At 39.9% G+C, this 19,302-nt stretch overlaps 1 protein-coding gene and 1 pseudogene across 9 annotated transcripts; one reads left to right on the top strand and one right to left on the bottom strand.

Moving 5' to 3' along the window:
- Nucleotides 1–316: 316 nt before the first annotated feature.
- On the bottom strand, nt 317–10,740 carry SMIM8 (small integral membrane protein 8). 9 transcript variants are annotated; one of them, XM_049092340.1, is made up of 5 exons: nt 10,657–10,704; nt 9,191–9,240; nt 8,595–8,792; nt 2,487–2,647; nt 317–753 (listed from the first exon to the last, which is right to left on the bottom strand). In XM_049092340.1, exons 4-5 carry the CDS (start codon nt 2,619–2,621, stop codon nt 595–597), a joined length of 294 nt encoding a protein of 97 aa, XP_048948297.1. In that variant the 5' UTR covers nt 2,622–2,647; nt 8,595–8,792; nt 9,191–9,240; nt 10,657–10,704; the 3' UTR covers nt 317–594. The 9 variants fall into 9 exon arrangements, with proteins under 9 accessions (XP_048948297.1, XP_025300439.1, XP_035553896.1 ...); XM_025444654.3 differs by having other exon boundaries at nt 8,663–8,792; nt 10,548–10,699; XM_035698003.2 differs by having other exon boundaries at nt 8,663–8,792; nt 10,657–10,672.
- A 488-nt stretch (nt 10,741–11,228) lies between these two features.
- Nucleotides 11,229–12,072, top strand: LOC112658457 (chloride intracellular channel protein 1-like; annotated as a pseudogene).
- The last annotated feature ends 7,230 nt before the right edge of the window (nt 12,073–19,302 follow it).

Genomic DNA, 19,302 nt, shown 5'->3' with positions numbered 1-19,302 from the left:
TGCATTGGGTTATTCTTTTATTAATTTTAGTAGTTGAGTGGGAATACCTTTTCAAAGGAAATAAAATTCTGGTCCAAAAGTAGCTGAAATGGAGTACCTAAATATATGAGCCACCTGTGACTCTAAAAATTCTTTGTCTTGAATGTTGACTGCAGGCTTCATAATAATTTGCAATTCTTTCTTTCTTTTCATAAATAACAGGTTCTGTGCCAGGAAGAAAATGAACATTGCCTTTGCGGACAGCAAAACAAAACAAAACTCTCACAACAGTTGCAAATGAACAATTCACCTTAAAACATTAAAAATACCCTGCAAATTTCACAGCATTGGGTTCTTTTATTATATAGAACTTAATAATTAACAAAAACAACTTCCGTTCTCTTGGCACTTTGATACGAGGACTTAATTGAGAAGCTCCCACTGTGGAAAAAGAATTAGGTAAGGGCTGCAGTCTCAGGGCCTGGCTGCAACTGCTACCTTTTTTTCCTCATCAGCACTTTCCAGAACAAGAAGCTGATACTATGCACTCACAAAGTCTTTCCTTTGAAGATTTCAGGGCCCTTTAAGAAGCTCCACTGGTGCTATCCAGCACTATTAGTCCCATTTAGATGTTCTTCTCCTCATGTAACTGTGTCCCTCACTATCAATAGCTTCGTACAGGTCCTTTTTATTCTCTTGTGTTGCATGTAGATAACCAATATATGCCACGCAAAGCGAAAGAGTTATCAATCCGAAAGCCATTACAGGTTTGTTCTGCCAAAGACAAAAAAAAAAATAAATCCTCATTAAGACTAATAATTTGAGGAGACCCAAATATTTGTGGCACTTCCCCCTTGACATACCAAGTCTTTATTACCACACTAGCATTCCTGTGGTGATATTTTCCATTATAACAATTTACCTAGTTCCTTATTCAATTACTTCAGCTCCTGATCATTCAAAAATTATAGAAGACTCTTGCTTCTCCTCTCTAGTCTTTCTCCTGTCTCCAACCTGGTTCTCAGGCCTCCACCTTCAGGAACATGGTGGTTGGAAGAGAGGCGAAGGGAAATGAGGCACGGAAATGGATCTGGTCCGCAGAGTTTTCATTGTTATCTGGGTGACATGGAAAAGCTGCTTAACTTGCCTGAACCCAGCTTCCCCACAGGCAAAACTTCAATTAGTTAATCTTATTAGGAATAAAGTATACATGCTATTCTTCTTGCCTGAGTTCATGGATAACTTGCAAAAAGCCTTTCATTTTCATGTCACATATTAAGTGCAACAAAAATAACAATCTATACACTCTTCTCTGGGAACCTACTCTATAAGCTCAAGAAATTTAGTGATTGGGGCAGATACTATGCTGTTATAACCTTGATTAACTGCTGAAAACTCTAAGACCCTAAGAGACAAAGCAATATAACTTTGAAACTGAAAAAAAAAAAAAAAATAGGCAAGATGTTCACAACTCCACAGAAATGTTTTGTCCCGTCTGTGGTATAACTCATATCTTCTTTTTTGTGTATTCACACTCAACAAATTAGCCTTTTGTAGGTCAGTGTGAGTGCACAGTAATTGTAATCAATACAACTTTCAATTAGTATTTTCTGCTTCTGTCATATCTGCTGTATTGCTATTTCAAATCTTAATCATCAAAAGAATAAAGGTCAAACTTTTTCACTTGGATGGACACACAAGAAAGGCCACAAGCTCAAAGCAGTTTGAATCTACAAATCTTGAAATGCACTTGGCAATTAAAACAACAAATCTGTTCAAAGGTTGTAAAACATTCTACCTTGACTTAATGATTTGATTGTTAAACTGACCTATTTAACTTTAAACAGTTTACACTGGCAACTATGTTAATACTCTAACCAAATTCAACTCATTTAAATATATTGTATAACAACTTGATTTCATTTACATTCATTTTAAAACAAATTTATCTTTATTTAAAAATAAAACTGGTCAAATATAGTCAATAATTTGCAACAAGAATATAAGTGATTAGCTAACTCCTTTACAGTGTACAAGTGTATGTTTTGTAACTTTTCATAATATTTGTAGTATCCCGTAAGTAAAAATATAATAAAGGCTGGAATTGTAGTCTCTAAGAATGACCAGATTTTTATTTTGTTTTGTTTCAAGGGAAGATCTTATTTACTTAATAGTACCTGATCAAATAACAAAAATTTCCTTCAAATTAGTACAACCATTAAAATAAAAGTTTAAATAGGAATTTGAGAAGTGATCTATTAAAGTGCGACTATATTGTGTTAAGGTTCTCAATACCCTCAAAATGATGAGTTTTACATGTATATTCAGAAAAATAGCATTTAAAAAATAGCATTTAAAATTTTCCTTCCACCTGCTTTTATTGAGAGGTCATTAGTCAACATGAAATTTTCATGATACAATCAAATGTTACAGGAAAATAAAAACTTCCTATTTCTGATAGCCTAACTAAACTGAACATAACATCTTATCCTAGATATATTTCTTACAGGCTTAATGAAGAGCTCTGGATTCACAGCTCGAAATAAGGTTGTTGTGCGGACTCCTCTAAGCCCTGGATTTTGAAAGTCTTTCTCTTTGGGTGGTTCCTTTTTAAAGCCGGGAGACTCAGGTGCTGAAGACATCTTCTTGACTAACAATGATTTATTACCTAAAAATAAAAAAAATAATAAAAAAATACTTTTTTTCATGACCATGTTTTTTGATAATGTTCTTTAAAAAATCATTCCGTACTCATTCATTTTTTTGAATTCTAGTCCAGATATATACCAAAAGTGATTACCAATTGTTTTATTACTTTGTATATCATGTACTTTGTAAATGGTGCTTTAAATGTTGTTTGGTAAAACTTATTTTCTCATCTCTCAGAACAAACCAGTGAGGTGGGCAAAAGTTGTTTTCCTACTTTCACAGAAGCCTGGAGAATTATTCCTTGGTCTGAGTCACACCGTATCTTGTTATATGAAAAAGGTATTAAGGGTGGGCGGGGCAGTGGTTAATCCATATCCTTATTTCCTCCTATTTTCACTCTTCCTCACCTTCCAACAGCTGAAAGGACGCTAGCATCCCTCAATTTCTCCCACAGCTTCCCCTCTGGCCTGTGCTTCTCAACAATCTGCTGGCCTACCCAAGCATGAGCACCAAGCAGTAAGGCTAAGTAGTTATTTTCACTCCTCACTGGCATGTCAGTGACTTTCTGGGAAGGATTGTTCTGCTATCTCCTCAATCTGAATATCCTTCTTTCTCTAAATTACTCTAACTCTATCCTATTAAATCCAAATGTGTCTTTTAGCTTCTGGTTCTCCCAGCTAAAATGTCAACATTTTGTGAATATTCTTCTCTTCTAGGTACTAATAGGCAAAAGCTTATTCTTATCATTCCTGCCACCTAATGTTGGGGAGGAAGGGAAGGGTTGGAAGGGAAGAGGTAGGTAAAGAAACCTTTTAAAGGCTGAAATTAATGACAATATAATAAACTTCTCTGGGGAAATGTGCAACCCTACCATATAGTACATGTTATGACACAAGAGTCCAACATTCATATTTAAGCACTCATTGTGGCTTTGTTCATACAGTCTTTAAGTCTTTCATTTTACAGATTTTATAAAAGCAATATTTTTACAATTTCATTAAGTATGGAGAAAATTAGGAGTTCAGGTTTTTTTAAACTATTTTTTTAAGATTATATTTATTTATCTGTGAGAGAGAGAGAGAGCGCGCATGAGTGGGAGGGGCAGAGGGAGAGAGAGAGGCAGACTGCCCACTGAGCAGGGAGCCTGATGGAGGGCTTGATCCCAAGATCCTGATATCATGACCTGAGCCGAACAAAGGCAGATACTTAACTGAATGGGCCACCCAGGTACCCCAGGAGTTGTTTTTTCAAAACTATTTTTGTTGAAGTAGTTACTTCATCTATACCACTTAGACCACTTAGATAAATACTTTATCAGAAACACCTACCTGAAGGGAAATTTTTTTTTTTTTCTGAAGGGATAGATTCTTAATGCTTCTTATATATACTTGCCGGGGCTTCTGAAATGTTCACTGTCTCCTGTTCCATCATCCACTGAATATTATGGTTGTCAATGTCATCATCATCATCATCATCATTCACTTTGACATTAGTTAGCTCTTCTATAGCAATTTTAGGATTTGCTAACTCTTGGAAAATAGTTCAACTTGTTATCTCTAGCTACAAACTCTTTAAAATCAAACTGGTTTGAGAGACCAGTAACAACTGAGTACCAGACTATTTCAAATACCATGCTTGGTTTGCAGTCTTCTTCCTGGTTAACCTCAGGGAATTCCACAGGAATCATGTCTGTTTTCTGCCAAAATTTCACTATGTGGATGGCTCTACAGACCACCGGATCTCAGCAATCATATCAATAGCTAGCTTCATTCTATTTTCTGTTTTCTCTTCTAAATTTAGAATTGTTTCAGCAGTGCACTTTCACTGTGAAAATTATACCCCCATCTGATAGCTTTAGAATGGCTGTGCAGTTCAATGGGAAAAACTCAACACACACATGATCCATGCATAGGGCTATGTTGTAGGCAGAGCAATTGTCTACCAGCAGGAGGATATCATGTTTTGCTCTTTTCATCTCTTGCCAACATTACTGGGCCATTCGTTAAATAAACTTCTCATTTTTCAGGTACAGGTACTGGTTTGGTAACTACAGGGGAGCAAACAAACATTTTTTTTTAAAAAGATTTATTTATTTATTTATTTGGGACTTGATCCCGGGACTCCAGGATCGTGCCCTGGGCCAAAGGCAGGTGCTAAACCGCTGAGCCACCCAGGGATCCCCCAAACAAACATTTCTGAAGCACTGAGGGTAAACTGACTTGCCAAAGACAAAGAGTCTCACCTTTCCTGTCCAAGATGCATTATAGCAGAATAGAGCAATGATCAATCTTTGTTTACTTCTTTTGCAAAGTCTACCTTGGCCATGAAGTACATGAGGTAGCAACTCATAAATTTAATTAGCATTTCAAACATCATTCAAACTGTAACTAGTAATTGTTGTTTGTTTTTTTTTTAAATTTCTCCTGTATGCAAGTTACTAATTTTTTCCACTGGAACTAATTTTTTTTTTTTTTCACTACAGACAACTTCTAAAACGATTTCATAATGTGCCTGAAATTTGTGCAGCCATATACACTTGCTTGAAACTCATCTTGCCCAAGGCTGGCAAAAAAATCCACTGCTTTCTGCTGACCAAGAGGTCCACTTATGTGCCGTGTCCATGTCCTGCACTAACTTAAAAACATTCTTTTAAGTTTATTTAAGTAATCTCTACACCTAACATGGGGCTCAAACTCTGAGATCAAAAGTCACCTGCTCTTCTAATGGAGCCAGCCAAGCACTCTGACCTGCACTAATTTCTTGATACCACATAAACATAGCTATTATAGGGTACTGGCATTTGTTTCTGCTTTAGGCCCAGAATCCCTTTAACTTCCTCTTCATTTATGACCTAATCCCTCAATAATGTCAACAATATAGGGGGAAGGATTTCTTTGCTGCTACTCCTTTCTCATGGCAACAACCTACTCCTATTGCTTTCATTTCCTTCTATTAAAACTGCTAGCATTTCATCTTTCCCTCTCAGCCATGAGAGCAGGGTACTTGGCATGTACTAATGCCTTTAGAATTTAAGTGACAAATGTGGGTTACCAGATGCCTAAGCCTAGTACCAGTGATGTTTCTACTTAACACGACTGACTGTAACAGGGAGAAAGAAAATTCAGAAAGAAGCAATCACTAAAGTGGAAGCAATAGTATAGTCTGTAAATCGGCTATACCCATAATAAAAATGTGAGGCAGTAAATAGTTAATACAATAGTCATACTGTGAGGACTGAATCACAGCCTCAGAGTATACTGCTAATTGAAACTAAGGCATTAGATAAAAAATAGTAGGAAGGCCTGAAAAAGCAAATACACAAAGGTAGGTCATCTAACCATAAACTGACAAAGCAGCATTTTTCTTCAATTAATGAGAAACTGCTGTATATAATTAAAACAAAGATATCCAGTAGAATATGGTTTAAAATTGTTTACTGGGAAGAAAAACAAGATAATGGGGAAGGTGGGTACAAAGGGCACATACTGTAGAGCACAGAAGGGTTTTCGGACCACAGTTAAACACATACATTCTGCGTTGATAAAAATATGCCAAGAATTGAGTATGGTTAACTCAGTCCTTACCTCAAGTCCAAAAACAAGACAGATTTCACCATTTCAAAATCAAAGGATGCAAAAAAATTTTAAATTAACTCTAAGGGATTCAGTGATGTTAAATGTTGAAATTCAACCTATATGAAATGTCTACAAAAACTATGGACTAAGTGTTCTAACATGAATTGTAATGACTTAATTTGTTTTTAAGTAGACTCTACACCCCGTGGGAAGCGCAACACAAGAAGCCCAACCCCCAATGTGGGGAGCCCAACATGGGGCTTGAACTCATGACCTCGATATCAAGATCAGAGATTAAAAGTTGAACGTTTAATTGACTGAGCCACTCAGGCACCCCTATAAGGACTTAATTTTATTTGCAAGATTCCTTGGTCTCCTCTTTTCCTTAGTAGAACCTATGTTTTCTTTGTAATGAAGTAAATAACTAAGGTAGTATTTATTATACTGCAATCTCTAGACATCCATATTCACTTAATAATGCACTATTTATGTTAAACTTTTTACCAGGAATGACAAATACTTGAACTGGAAGCCACCAGAAATGTTTATTATAGAGACATTTACAAATTAAGGGATTACCTACCGCACTATATTTAAAAGATTTCATATGCTACAGGGGCACCTGGGTGGCTCAGTGGCTGAGTGTCTGCCTTTGGCTTGGGTCATGACCCTGGGATCCTGGGATTGAGTTCTGCATTGGGCTCCTTGCCAGGAGCCTGCTTCTTCCTCTGCCTATGTCTCTGCCTCTCTCTGTATCTCTCGTGAATAAATAAATAAAAATATTTAAAAGAGAAAAAATATTTCATATGTCACAATTTCCATTGCTTGTGATACTTTCAACAAAGTGGATAAGTAACATTTTCCATTATATATCAGTCTTTCATAAGATGTGGTATGAGACAGTTCAATTTTATTGCTTTTTTAAATATTTTATTTGAGAGAGTCGGAGAAGGAGCAGAGGGAGAGGGACAAGCAGATTCCACACACTAAGGAGCCCAAATCGGAGCTTAGTCTCATGACCCTGAGATCATGACCGGAGCCCAAATCAAGAGTTGGATGCTCAACCGACTGAGGCACCCAAGTTCCCAATTGCTGCTTTTTTTATGAGCCACAGTCACTGAAGATGTTATAATAGTTCTCCCCAAAATTACATGAATTTGTTTATACAATCTATTGAACAAAGAATCTTAACATACACTTTGAATTAAAAATGTAGATTACTGAGTCTATAAAGGGCTTTAGTAGTCAAAAATGTTATATATAAGACACAAAACAATACAGTATCCTGTCATGTAGAAAGTTCTTTTGAATCTCTTTATATCTCTTTATATGCCTGGCCCACAGAGCTATAGATATATGGCTGGAGCAGAAATTAAAAATGTGTTGGTTGGATAAGTATATAGAGAGAGTGCAAAACCTTGAGTGTTTTGTTCACAGTCAAAATTTGAGGGGAAAACAAATATCTACATCAAAAGTAAACTTTTGGGCGGACCCGGTGGCTCAGCGGTTTAGCGCCACCTTCAGCCCAGGGCATGATCCTGGAGACCCGGGATCGAGTCCCCCGTCAGGCTCCCTGCATGGAGCCTGCATCTCCCTCTGCCTGTGTCTCTGCCTCTCTCTCTCTGTATCTCTCATAAATAAATAAATAAATAAATAAATAAATAAATAAATAAATAAATAAATAAATAAATAAATAAATCTATCTTAAAAAAAAGAAAGAAACTTTACAATACTTTTTTTTTTAAAAAGTAAACTTTTAATCTAGAAGTGAAAGCTGACTATTTTCAACTGCAGAGCTAATGTAAATTCCATTTGTAAAAGCTGCTGAACTAATCATAAATTAAAGCACACCAGTAATCTGACATCACCACTTGAACTGTACCTAAGACAAAAACACATCTATTTAACATCTAGCACACTTCCTTCAGAACTTGTCCTCCCATCACTTTGTCCAACTTTCTCCCTTACTCTTGTTTCCCACTGCAAGCACTTACTTATATTTGCATATGATATTGACCAATCTCTACTTCAACTCACTTTTAAAGATAGGTTTATTTTTAAGCTAGGGAAAAACTTCTCATTTATTGTGTTAAAAAGGAAATCACACAAAACAAACACACACAGAGTCTGGCAGGGATGATGGAAACTTGGCATTGCTCTGCTCCTAGCTAAGACTAAGTGATTAGTCTGTGTGTGGGCCCACTTGCAAAATACTCAATAAATCAGGTATCCAAGAGGCCACCCTTGGCTGATGCAATCTGTCCTGGAGCCCTTCTTGTATTTCTTTTCCATTTTTCCATTTTTCCATCACTCGTTTCTTGTTCCTTTATTGACAAATGATATGAAACTGTCGTTTATATATTTTTTATGGGTACGATTTTTCATACCTACCTGTAAAGAAAAATTATCTAAATTAAGCTCTATTTACTTCCTATGTCTCTCCCTGGTAAAAAGTTCACCTTTTTCTTCTGTCCATCCTCTTGTGAAGGAAATATGTGATGGGAAAAGGAAGCTGCAGTGATAAAGGATGCCTCCTTACACAGCTCCATGAGGGTCCTTCACACCTCAAAGTGTGAGAATAGCGCCCTCCTGGAATTAATAATACACAATGTGTGAGGCTGTACGAGATAGTCTTAGACAGTCAGAACTGGTCATTTTTTGATAATTTTCCCTCCTTCACTAAAATTCTCGGTCAGGGGGATGATCCAGAAAGTATTTGGCAACGGGTATTAAACAACTCATTGACATAAAATTGGCATGACTATCTATATCATGTTGTACATGGAAATCAGACCAAGACAAAAAGACTATGAGTTACTTTGGGGAAAAATTTAATCTTCGGATATTCATTTTTGAAATCAGTATCTCAATAGAAGATGTCAAAACAAAATTACCAGAATTATAGGATGTTAGAGAGAAGGAATTATAAAATGGACAAACTATTTTAGTGAGATATAAAATATACTTGTTATTTTAGTTTCACTTACCACAGTATCTTGATATTTAAGAAAATAATTTGAAGTCTGGGACAGAACACCTGTAAAATAATTTAAATTAGAATAAGCAAGTTTGGGATAGAATCAGGGTTTTACGCCTTGAGGGAATTCAGCATAGCCTCAAATTCCAACTTTGCTACTCATAAGCTGGAGCTCTTGGAATAAGTGACAACCTCTGTGGGCCTCAGTCTCCACCCAAAGGGGTAATGTTACCTACTGCATGGAACAGCTGTGTGGATTAAGTGAGATCACACTTTTAAAAGGATATAACAGAAAAAAAAAAAAAGATATAACAGATGTTCAATGTTAACAGCTATTGTCATACCATCTAGTCAAATTCTTTTCTTTTTTTTTTTTTTAAGATTTTATTTATTTATTCATGAGACACAGAGAGAGAGAGACACAGGGAGCCCGACGTGGGACTTGATCCGGGGTCTCCAGGATCACGCCCTGGGCCGAAGTCGGCGCTAAACCGCTGGGCCACCCGAGCTGCCCCAATTCCCTTTTTTAAACAGAGAAACCTAGACCCAAAGAGATTGTCTTTGCCAATGGGAGTGAGATAATCCAGGCCTCTCCATTTCCAGCTCACCCCTAATCCACTACTTCACCCCCACAGTACTCCAAAATCGGTAAGATGCTGCATTTACACGTTATCACCAGAATCAGGAAACCTAAAATTGTAAACACTTGAATTTTCTAAATGGATTCTGTATTTCTTGTTTTTGATGTAAAACAAAAAAACACCTACTTTTAAAAGTGTCTTTCCATTTCTTGAACTTACTGTACCTGAGGAAGGGAGAAAGATGTTGGGGGCAGCCCAGGGCCCCAGCGGTTTAGTGCTGCCGCCTTCAGCCCGGGGCCTGATCCTGGAGACCCGGGATCGAGTCCCACATAGAGCTCCCTGCATGGAGCCTGCTTCTCCCTCTGCCTGTGTCTCTGCCTCTCTCTCAAATAAATAAACAAACAAACAAATAAATAATCTTAAAAAGGGGGGGGGGCAGAAAGATGTTCACAGCGGCTGTTACAGACAATCCGAGGGCCGTAAAGTACGACTTAGGTCTACTTAGGTCTACTCCCCTCTCCGTGTGCAGCTACTACTCAAAGACAGATGCACGTGAAGCCTCCAGAAAAAGCAACTGCATTCAACCAAGTTCCAGACGCTGTGCTGCAAGGAGAGCAAGTGACACCGTTTGCCCCTAAATAAGAGTTTGGTGAGCTGGGACGCCACGGTGCTGTCCAGGATGTGGGGATGCGGGAGGGGGTCCAGGACCAGGGCCGGGGTCCTGGCACGGGAGGGGGCTCCCCCCGACGGCTTGGGGCCCCCACGAGTGGCGAGGCTCCGACGCACCTGGGAGTCAGGCCTGCAGGGCCACCGGCCCTCCAAGGTCAGGGAGCAGAGAGCGTGGTGGGGCGGCCGCGCCGAGCCCCGCCGTCACCTGCCAGCAGCCGCCGCTCACCTGCCGCGAGGTCACCTCCGGCGCCGCCTCCCAGCTCCGCCTCGTCTCCGCCTGCGGGACAGAGCGGCCCGGCGCGCAGCCGGCTCGGCGCCACAGCGGCCCCTACAGCTGGGAGGCTGCGGCGCAGGGGCGCGCGGGGCGCGGGGCGCGGGGCGCGGGACCCAGGCCTGCAGCTCGGTCAGTCCCAGGGGGGCGCGCCCACGGACTCCCCTGCAGGACCCTGCAGGGGGCATGTTTAGTTTCTTCCTTTCTTACCTTTAGTTTATCAGCCTCCCTAGGTTCTAATTTTGTGTGCCTGTGTTTTGTATGAATAAAAGGAGACATCACCTAGAAATCTATATATGTTTATTTGTTTATTTGCTGGAAAGAAAGTATTCTGAGATGGGAAAGAAGGCTGGGATTTGGTGTCCTCCTGCCCCGATTTTAAACGCACAGTCAGATGTGCAGTCACTGCTCTGTCATTCTACTAGTGCCTTGACATTGCAAGATGCAAGGTGTGTGGAGCTGTGGTGTGATAAGAATAGCTAGGGTTGCTGACTTGTACATACTTTCCTGATGTTAAATTTGTGGGGGGGCCCGTCGCAACCATGGCTGAAGAACAACCTCGGGTTGAACTGTTCCTGAAGGCGGCAGTGATGGGGCCAAGATTGGGAACTGCCCCTTCTCCCAGAGACTGTTCATGGTACTCTGGCTCAAAGGAGTCACCTTCAACGTAACCACTGTTGACACCAAGAGGCGGACCGAGACGGTACAGACGCTGTGCCCAGGAGGGCAGCTCCCTTTCCTTCGCTACCGCACTGAAGTGCACACAGACACCAAGATTGAGGAGTTTCTGGAGGCAGTGCTGTGCCCTCCCAGGTACCCCAAGCTGGCAGCTCTGAACCCTGAATCCAACACGGCTGGGCTGGACATACTTGCCAAATTTTCTGCTTACATCAAGAATCCAAACCCGGCACTCAATGATAATCTGGAGAAGGGGCTCCCGAAAGCCCTGAGAGTTTTAGACAATTACTTGACATCCCCCCTCCCAGAAGAAGTGGATGAGACCCGTGCTGAGGATGAGGGCATCTCACAGAGGAAGTTTCTGGATGGCAATGAGCTCACTCTGGCTGACTGCAACCTCTTGCCAAAACTCCACATAGTACAGGTGGTGTGTAAGAAATCCAGGGGATTCTCCATCCCAGAGGTGTTCCGCGGGGTGCATCGGTACTTGCGTAATGCCTGTGCTCGGGAAGAGTTTGCCTCCACCTGTCCAGATGATGAGGAGATCGAGCTGGCTTGTGAGCAAGTGGCCAAGGCCCTCAAATAAGTCCCTCCTGAGGCTCCGTCTCTCCTCTCCATTTTCTCCACAAAGACACCAGCTGGTGGCTACCCAAAGGACACACTTCAAAATGGCCAGTGGGCAGAGAATCCTGAAGCGCTTGTAGGGGGCTGGCTGGGGGGCTGGAGGGGGTGATGGGGAATCTAGGTAAGATTTTTATTGTGGGGTGGTGCGAGTAGGACAGTGTATTTCAGTAATAAAATACAGATTGGGAAAATAAATAAATAAAAAATAAATTTGTTGGGGGCAGCCCGGGTGGCTCAGAGGTTTAGCGCCGCCTTCGGCCCAGGGCCTGATCCTGGAGACCCAGGATCGAGTCCCAGGTCGGGTAGCCTGCCTCTCTCTCAATCTCTCTCTCTCTCTCTCTAATAAATAAATAAAATATTAAAGTAATACTTTCCTGATGTTAAAGTTTGTTGGTATACCAGTTGCATGAGTGGGTGCCTGGGTGGTACCGTTGGTTAAAGTTCTGACTCTTGATCTCAGCCCAGATCTTGATCTCAGGGTCATAGGTCAAGCCCCATATTGGGCTCTGTGCTGAGCCTAGAACCTATTTTTTAAAATGACAGTAATTTAAAAAATACAACAATTTTAAAAATTAATAAAACAAACAAAATAGAATAGCAGGTGCCCAGATTTGGGCATGGATTTGTGTTAAAGTTTGGGCAAATGAATTTTGAATTTAAACTTGTTCATTCAAGCCAAATTGATTTTATATTTGACTTGAGGTTTAATTTCTAAAAGTTCATCAGCATCTGGTATTACTAGACAGTCTTCTGACAAAATAAGTTAAATTTTAATTAAAAAGCTGTTTGTGACATAAAAAGATGCTCATTATCACAAATCATTGGGGAAATGCAGATCAAAATCACAATGAGATATCATCTCACACCTGGTGGAATGACTATCGTCAAAAAAGACAAGAGGTAAATGTTGATGAGGATGTGGACAAAAGAGAATGCTTGTGCACTGTTGGTGGGAATGTAAATTGGTGCAACAACTATTGAAAACAGAATGGAGGTTCCTCAAAAAATTAAAAATAGAAATACCACATGATCCAGCAATTCTACTTTCAGAAACATATCCAAAGTAAATGAAATTACTATGTCAAAAAGATATCTGCATGGCATTATGTTTATGTGCAGTATTTTTACAATAGCCAAAATATGAAAACAACCTGAGTGTCTGTCAGTGGGTGAATGGATAAAGAAGATATATGTACAATGGAATACTATTTAGCCCTGAGAAAGAAGAATATCCTGCTGTTTGTGACAATGTGGATGGATCTTGAGGCCATTATACTAAGCATAGTAAGTTAGAGAAAGACAAGTACTGTATATCATGCAGAATCTAAAAAAGACAAATGCATGGAAATAGAGACTAGAATGCCGGTTACCAGAAATTAAGGGCATAGGAGACATGGGGAGATATTGGTCAAAGATTATAAACTTCCAGTTAGAAGGTGAATAGTTTCTGAAGATCTAAAGCACAGCATAGTGATTACAGTTAATAATACTGTAGTTTATACCTGACAGTTGCTAAGAGTAGATTTTAAATATTCTCACCAGGGACACCTGGGTGGCTCTGTGGTTAAGGATCTGCCTTAGGCTCAGAGCATGATCCTGGAGTCCCAGGATTGAGTCCCACATTGGGCTCCCTGCATGGAGCCTGCTTCTCCCTCTGCCTGGGTCTCTGCCTCTCTCTCTCTCTCTCTCTCTCTCTCTGTGTCTTTCATGAATAAATAAAATCTTTAAAATAAATAAATATTCTCACACACACCCCCCCAAAAAAACTAGCTGATACCATGGTGGTTATCAGCTTGCAATATATATGTGTGTTAAATCAAGACATTGTACAACTCAAACTTGCACAATGTTATCTGTCAATTATATTTTAGTAAAACTGGAGTGGGGGGGAAGTTGCCCACAAAATCAGCCAAAGGATCTACATACCAAACACAATATCAAACTTCCAGATGATGTTCAAAATTTTCTTAAAGAAAAGAAAAAGTTATTTGTGGAGTTGCCACAGAACAAATGAAAGACTACAAAACGTTCTTGTGCTGCATTATCAACATACCTGTATTTTCTTCTTATCCCTTAGGGTTCTCCTACCTAATCAGTAAAATGCCAAGTATCATTATGGAAACCAAACTACCTTTATGGGCCACCTGCGTGGTTCAGTCGGTTAAGCATCTGCCTTCTCCTCAGGTCAAGATCTGAGTATCCTGGGATAGAGGCTTTTCAGGCTCCCTCGGCAGCAGGGAGTCTGTTTTCTCTCTCTGCCCCTCCCTCCCTGCTCCTCCTCTCTCTCTCTCTCAAATAAATAAATAAAATATTTTTTTAAAAAAGTACCTTTACTGTCATGATCAATCCAGACTAATCAGGTGAAAGAATATGAAACTTAAGAATGTGTAAAACGAGTGTAAACTGTAGGTAAAGACAATAGAGAAAAGCCTAAAGGCTTTGCCAAAGTCATGGATATGAAAGCAATGAAAGTGATGTGAATAAACAAGAGTTCTTTCCATTTTATCATGCTTTTAAGAAATCACTTTGAAGAATGAGGTCAGTCTGAAATCAGCTTTTATAATCATTTTAAACAGAACCATCAATACTTAATAATATTTAACAGGAGATTTGGTATTTGCTAGAATTAGAGATTTTATATTTGATGGGATTAGCTGCATAAAACAAAAGTTCATCTTTATGAAAATGCATTCAAATTTTCAAAATATACCTGCTTCCATTAGGAAGTTCATCAAGTGAACTTCATTAGGAGTTCATCAAGTGTGTCCCAGGGACAATACTGATGATCTGTGAACCTTCTCAGGGGAATCTCTGATGTGCTGGTTCTTTTCTTTTCAGGCATGAATTAATAGTTGACTTACAATATTTAATAAAAATCAAACATTAATTTAGTGTTGTTTTATCAAAATCAGAGTTTGTTTTTTTGTTGTTGCTGTTGTTTTTATAAGATAAATGCTGGCTTGTTTTCCCAGCATTAAGCCAAGACAAAGTAGGTAATATAATTAATGTGGGCCATGGGGTACATGACTCCATTGAATGAATTATTAGCTGACAAACTGGGAAAAATTAAGCACGTATGATATAAAATAATCCCGGGGTACCTGGGTGGCTCAGTGGTTAAGCATCTACCTTCGGCTCAGGGCATAATCCCAGGGTCCTGGGATTGAGTCCCACATCAGGCTCCCCGCAAGGAGACTGCTTCTCCTCTGCCTATGTCTCTGCCTCTCTCTTTGTGACTCTCATGAATTAATAAAATCGTTAAAAATTAATAATAATAATAATCCCAATTTTCTACTCCTCTATACTCTCCCCCTCGCTCCTGTGTCTACTCCCACTCTGATTCTGGAATTGGCTTTGTGACTTATTTTGGTTAATATGATATTAACAAGTACGACAGGAGCAGAGGATGACAAAGTGCTTGAACTGGTGACTATACCTCAACTAGTCAACTGGAGATGAAAACCACATAGAGCTAAATCAAGTCATCCTCATCATTCCAGTTGAGGCCATCTGAGGCTGGCCATCAGTCAGCTGGCCCCAGATATGTGAACAAACCCAAGCACGATCAGCAAAGCCACCTACCAAGATCAGACAAGTCTGCTAGATCAGCTGAGCTTAAATAGGTGTGTTGGTTGTTGTGCAGCTTTATTGTGGCAATAGGTAATTGATACAATGTCCTCCATTTACAAATTCCCTGATATAAAAGAGCATTTGATTTGCTTGGTAGCTTGAGGAGTAATCCACTTCCAGTGGGAACAGTTAAGAAGAACAAATGTTTGCTTTCGTAAAAACTATATTTTGGTCTAGCATCATAGGAATATCTTTTATGGGAAAGAAACAAAATCTATCAAATGGTAGGAAACATAAATTAGTTTAAAAAATGAGAATGAGGAACTGATATTATTTACTGTTTTTGTTCCACATAATATTTTTAGCAAAACTGGTTTTGGTACTTTCCATGTCAGGTCATCTTATACTTACTTTTATCACATTTACAAATACTAGCAAAAAAAGATTTATTCTATATTAATTTTTCTGAAGTCTCATAATCTCAAGCACCTTAAAAAAGAAAAATTAAAACCATTTTTATTTCAAGTTTTTTAATTGAGTGGAAGAAGCTGGAGTTCCTTATCAGTGCAGTTAGTTTCAATTCAGTGAGAAAAATTCTAGTGCATTTCATGTGACAGGTACTATACCGGACATTGGGAATTTAAAGATTAAGATATATTCTCTGCCCTTGAGGATCTTAAAGATTGGTGAAGGAGACAAATATTAAAACAGATGATCTCAATTATAATGCGATGAGTGATAACATAATTATGTGCACACATTTCTTTGGAAGCACGGAGAATGGTATGTAGCTTGCCCTGGAAGGGCTGATGACCAAGCTGAGAGAATCAGAAGCATTAACTAAGGCAAGGAAGCTAGAAAGGATATTTCAGGGCAGGAGAAACAGAATGAATAGTCTTCAAAGCATGAAACCATACAGTCCAATGAAGTATGTTACATATTCACCAGAGTGTGAATAATAAAATGGAAAATGGGAAGAAATGAGATTGGAAAAACATATAGGGTCAGTCCAGGAGGGCTCTCATCCATGGTAAGGGACTGGAACAGTATTCTGAAGGTCATGGGAAGTTACCACAGTCATTTAAACCAGGAACTACATGGTCAAATGTATGTTTCGTATAACTTTCTCCGAGAGCAAGACGGGCTATAGGGCACAGAACTAGTTAAAAAGCCAATGCAGTATTCTAGGAGAGGAAGTGAAGGCCTGGATTAGAACCATAATAGGAAGTATAGAGAATATGGGATGGATTTTGGTGGTATTAGCAGGCAAACTGGTAAGACTGGTGATTGTCTTGAATTGGGGTAGAAAGGGTAGGAGGTGAGAGGAGAAAAAGGAAATTAGGATCATGTAGTGGACCCTGTGGTACTCTTCCCAGAATCCCCTTCTTAGGGGAAACCTGGAAGATCTGCGGCTGACTGCCCCCAGCTGCTCCTTTGCTGGGTATTCTTATGGCTTATCTAGTCCTTCAAGGTTTGCCTGTGACTGATGACAGGCTTTTTAATGGTATTGGATATATGCATCTGAAGTTTGGGGGGAGATAAAGATTTAAAAATCATCAACAGGGCAGCCTGGGTGGCTTAGCGGTTTAGCGCAGCCTTCAGCCCAGGGTGTGACCCTGGAGACCCAGGATTGAGTCCCCGTGGGGCCCCCTGCAAGGAGCCTGCTTCTCCATCTGCCTGTGTTTCTGCCTCTCTCTTTCTCTCTGTGTCCCTTATGAATAAATAAAATCTTTAAAAAAATAAAAATCATCAACATACAGAATAGGCAAAATTATGAGGGTGGATGTGAGCATATAAGGAGAGGAGGCAGAGAAAGAATGGTGGGCTACAAGACACTGGGAACATCAACAGTGAGGGAGTGAGTGGAGCAGGGGGAAATCATGAAAGGGTTTGAGAAAGGATAGTCAGAATAGTGTGAAGAAGAACAGGGCAGGAATGCCTAGTAATCTAAGGGAGTTGAGGTGATTAAGAGGAGAGTAGATTAATTACAGGCTTCTTTGCCATCAGCCAAACTCCTCTCCAAACTCTTCTTCTCCTTTCTCAAATACAAGTCTAGTCGTGTCACTTTTCCAATCAACATTTCCTGCTGGGATCCCCTTTCCTGTCCCTGCCCTTTGCCTCACTCCTTATTCTATATGGTTAATCAGAGGCGATATCATACTCACAGCTCAGTCATGCTTGATGTGTAAAAATTATCTTCCTGGAAGCTGACTCTTGGAGAAGAATCATAGCTATCCAGAAGAAAAATTTCTTTTCTTTTTTTGCATTCTTGGGTAAGGTTAAGTGGCTACACTTATTTCATTTATTGTATAAGCTGAGAAGTCTAGCAGAATAATTTTGAGCCCCCAAAAAGACTGAGCACAAAGATCCAGCAAACCCTGCCCCTACTCATCTAAAAACTCTGGTGTCTCTATGTAGGAGGTGATAGATAAACAGACTGTCTTTCTTGGTTAAGTGGGAGGGATGAGATTTATGCATAGGCTCATGGAGAAGAAATGGAAAGAGAGAGTTACTTGTTCTGTGGCGAGTTAGAAAAAAGATCTGACTCCCTAGGAACATGGGAGAAACAGAAGGGAGCATTTTTTGGGTTATAGGATCTTGGGAAACTTACCATATAACTGTTATTTCAGTTGCAAATCACTGAAACTAACTCAAGTGCAAAAGGATCTGTATTACATCATAAAATGTTGAGTACAAGGAGACAACTGGTTTTGGGAACTTTGAGTTATGGGACATCCAAATACATCAACAGGACTCCCTTGTCTCATCTCTTTAGATACACTTATTCCATATACGGAGTACATACCTGCTGGTAGTTTTAGGCATCTACCATGTTACAGTACATCCAACTAGAAAGGGAGCTTTTCTAATCCTTCATATCTCAAATCTTATAGAAGGGTTCTGATTATCCTTATGACCATTGGGTCATGTGCCCTTTTTCAGGACAAACTGCTGTGCACAGGAGGAAGGGGGTGCCATGGCTGGTCAGGCCTGGGTTGAGTCATGTTATCACAGTTGTGGAGGAGCAGCTACCTGGGGATTGGATAGGATAGAGATGCTAGGAAGACAAATTCGGCAGATGTCCACCCAACAGGTAGACCTGCTTTCCAGTTCAGGTTATGCACAGCTGGAGCAATGAGTATGCGCCTGAAAAACAGCAGCCAGCAGGGACCATAGAGCAGAGCTTTTCCACTGAGTGGTGCTGCTGCCACATTCTCACTTGCTGGTAAAGAGATATCTTCTTCCTGTCATGGCTAATGAAATGAGGTGGCCAGAATGGAAGACATAGGTGGCCTGGTGCCAAATGCACATGAAAGAACCCCAAGGGATGTTAAAACATAGTATATCATGGGACACCTGGGTAGCTCAGCCAGTTAGGCATCTGGCTCTTCATTTCAGCTTGGGTTGTGATCTTGGGATTGTTGTATTGAGCCCTGCATCAGGCTCCATACTGGGCAGGGAGTCTGCTTGGGATTCTTTCTCTCTCCTTCTCCCTCTGACCCTCCCCATACTCACTCCCTCTCTCCAAAATAAGTAAATAAATAAATAAATAAAGATAATGTATTGTTACCTGACATCACAGTTTATTTATTTATTTATTTATTTATTTATTGGTTACATTTTATTTTATTTTATTTTATTTTATTGGAGTTCAACTTGCCAACATATAGCATATAACCAAGTGCTCATCCTGTCAAGTGCCCCCCTCAGTGCCCGTCACCCAGTCAC

Source organism: Canis lupus, chromosome 12, assembly GCF_003254725.2.
Source record: "Canis lupus dingo isolate Sandy chromosome 12, ASM325472v2, whole genome shotgun sequence".
Taxonomy (NCBI): Eukaryota; Metazoa; Chordata; class Mammalia; order Carnivora; family Canidae; genus Canis; species Canis lupus.
The sequence above is the reverse complement of the archived record's forward strand: the minus strand, read 5'-3'. Positions and strand labels throughout refer to the sequence as shown.

Excerpts from the sequence above, each read along its gene's own strand:
- SMIM8 (XM_025444655.3), bottom strand. The coding sequence starts at position 2,621 with ATGTCTTCAGCACCTGAGTCTCCCGGCTTTAAAAAGGAACCACCCAAA. Across the intron at positions 754-2,486 it reads CAGAGCTCTTCATTAAGCCT|AACAAACCTGTAATGGCTTT; the intron begins GTAAGAAATATA and ends TGTCTTTGGCAG.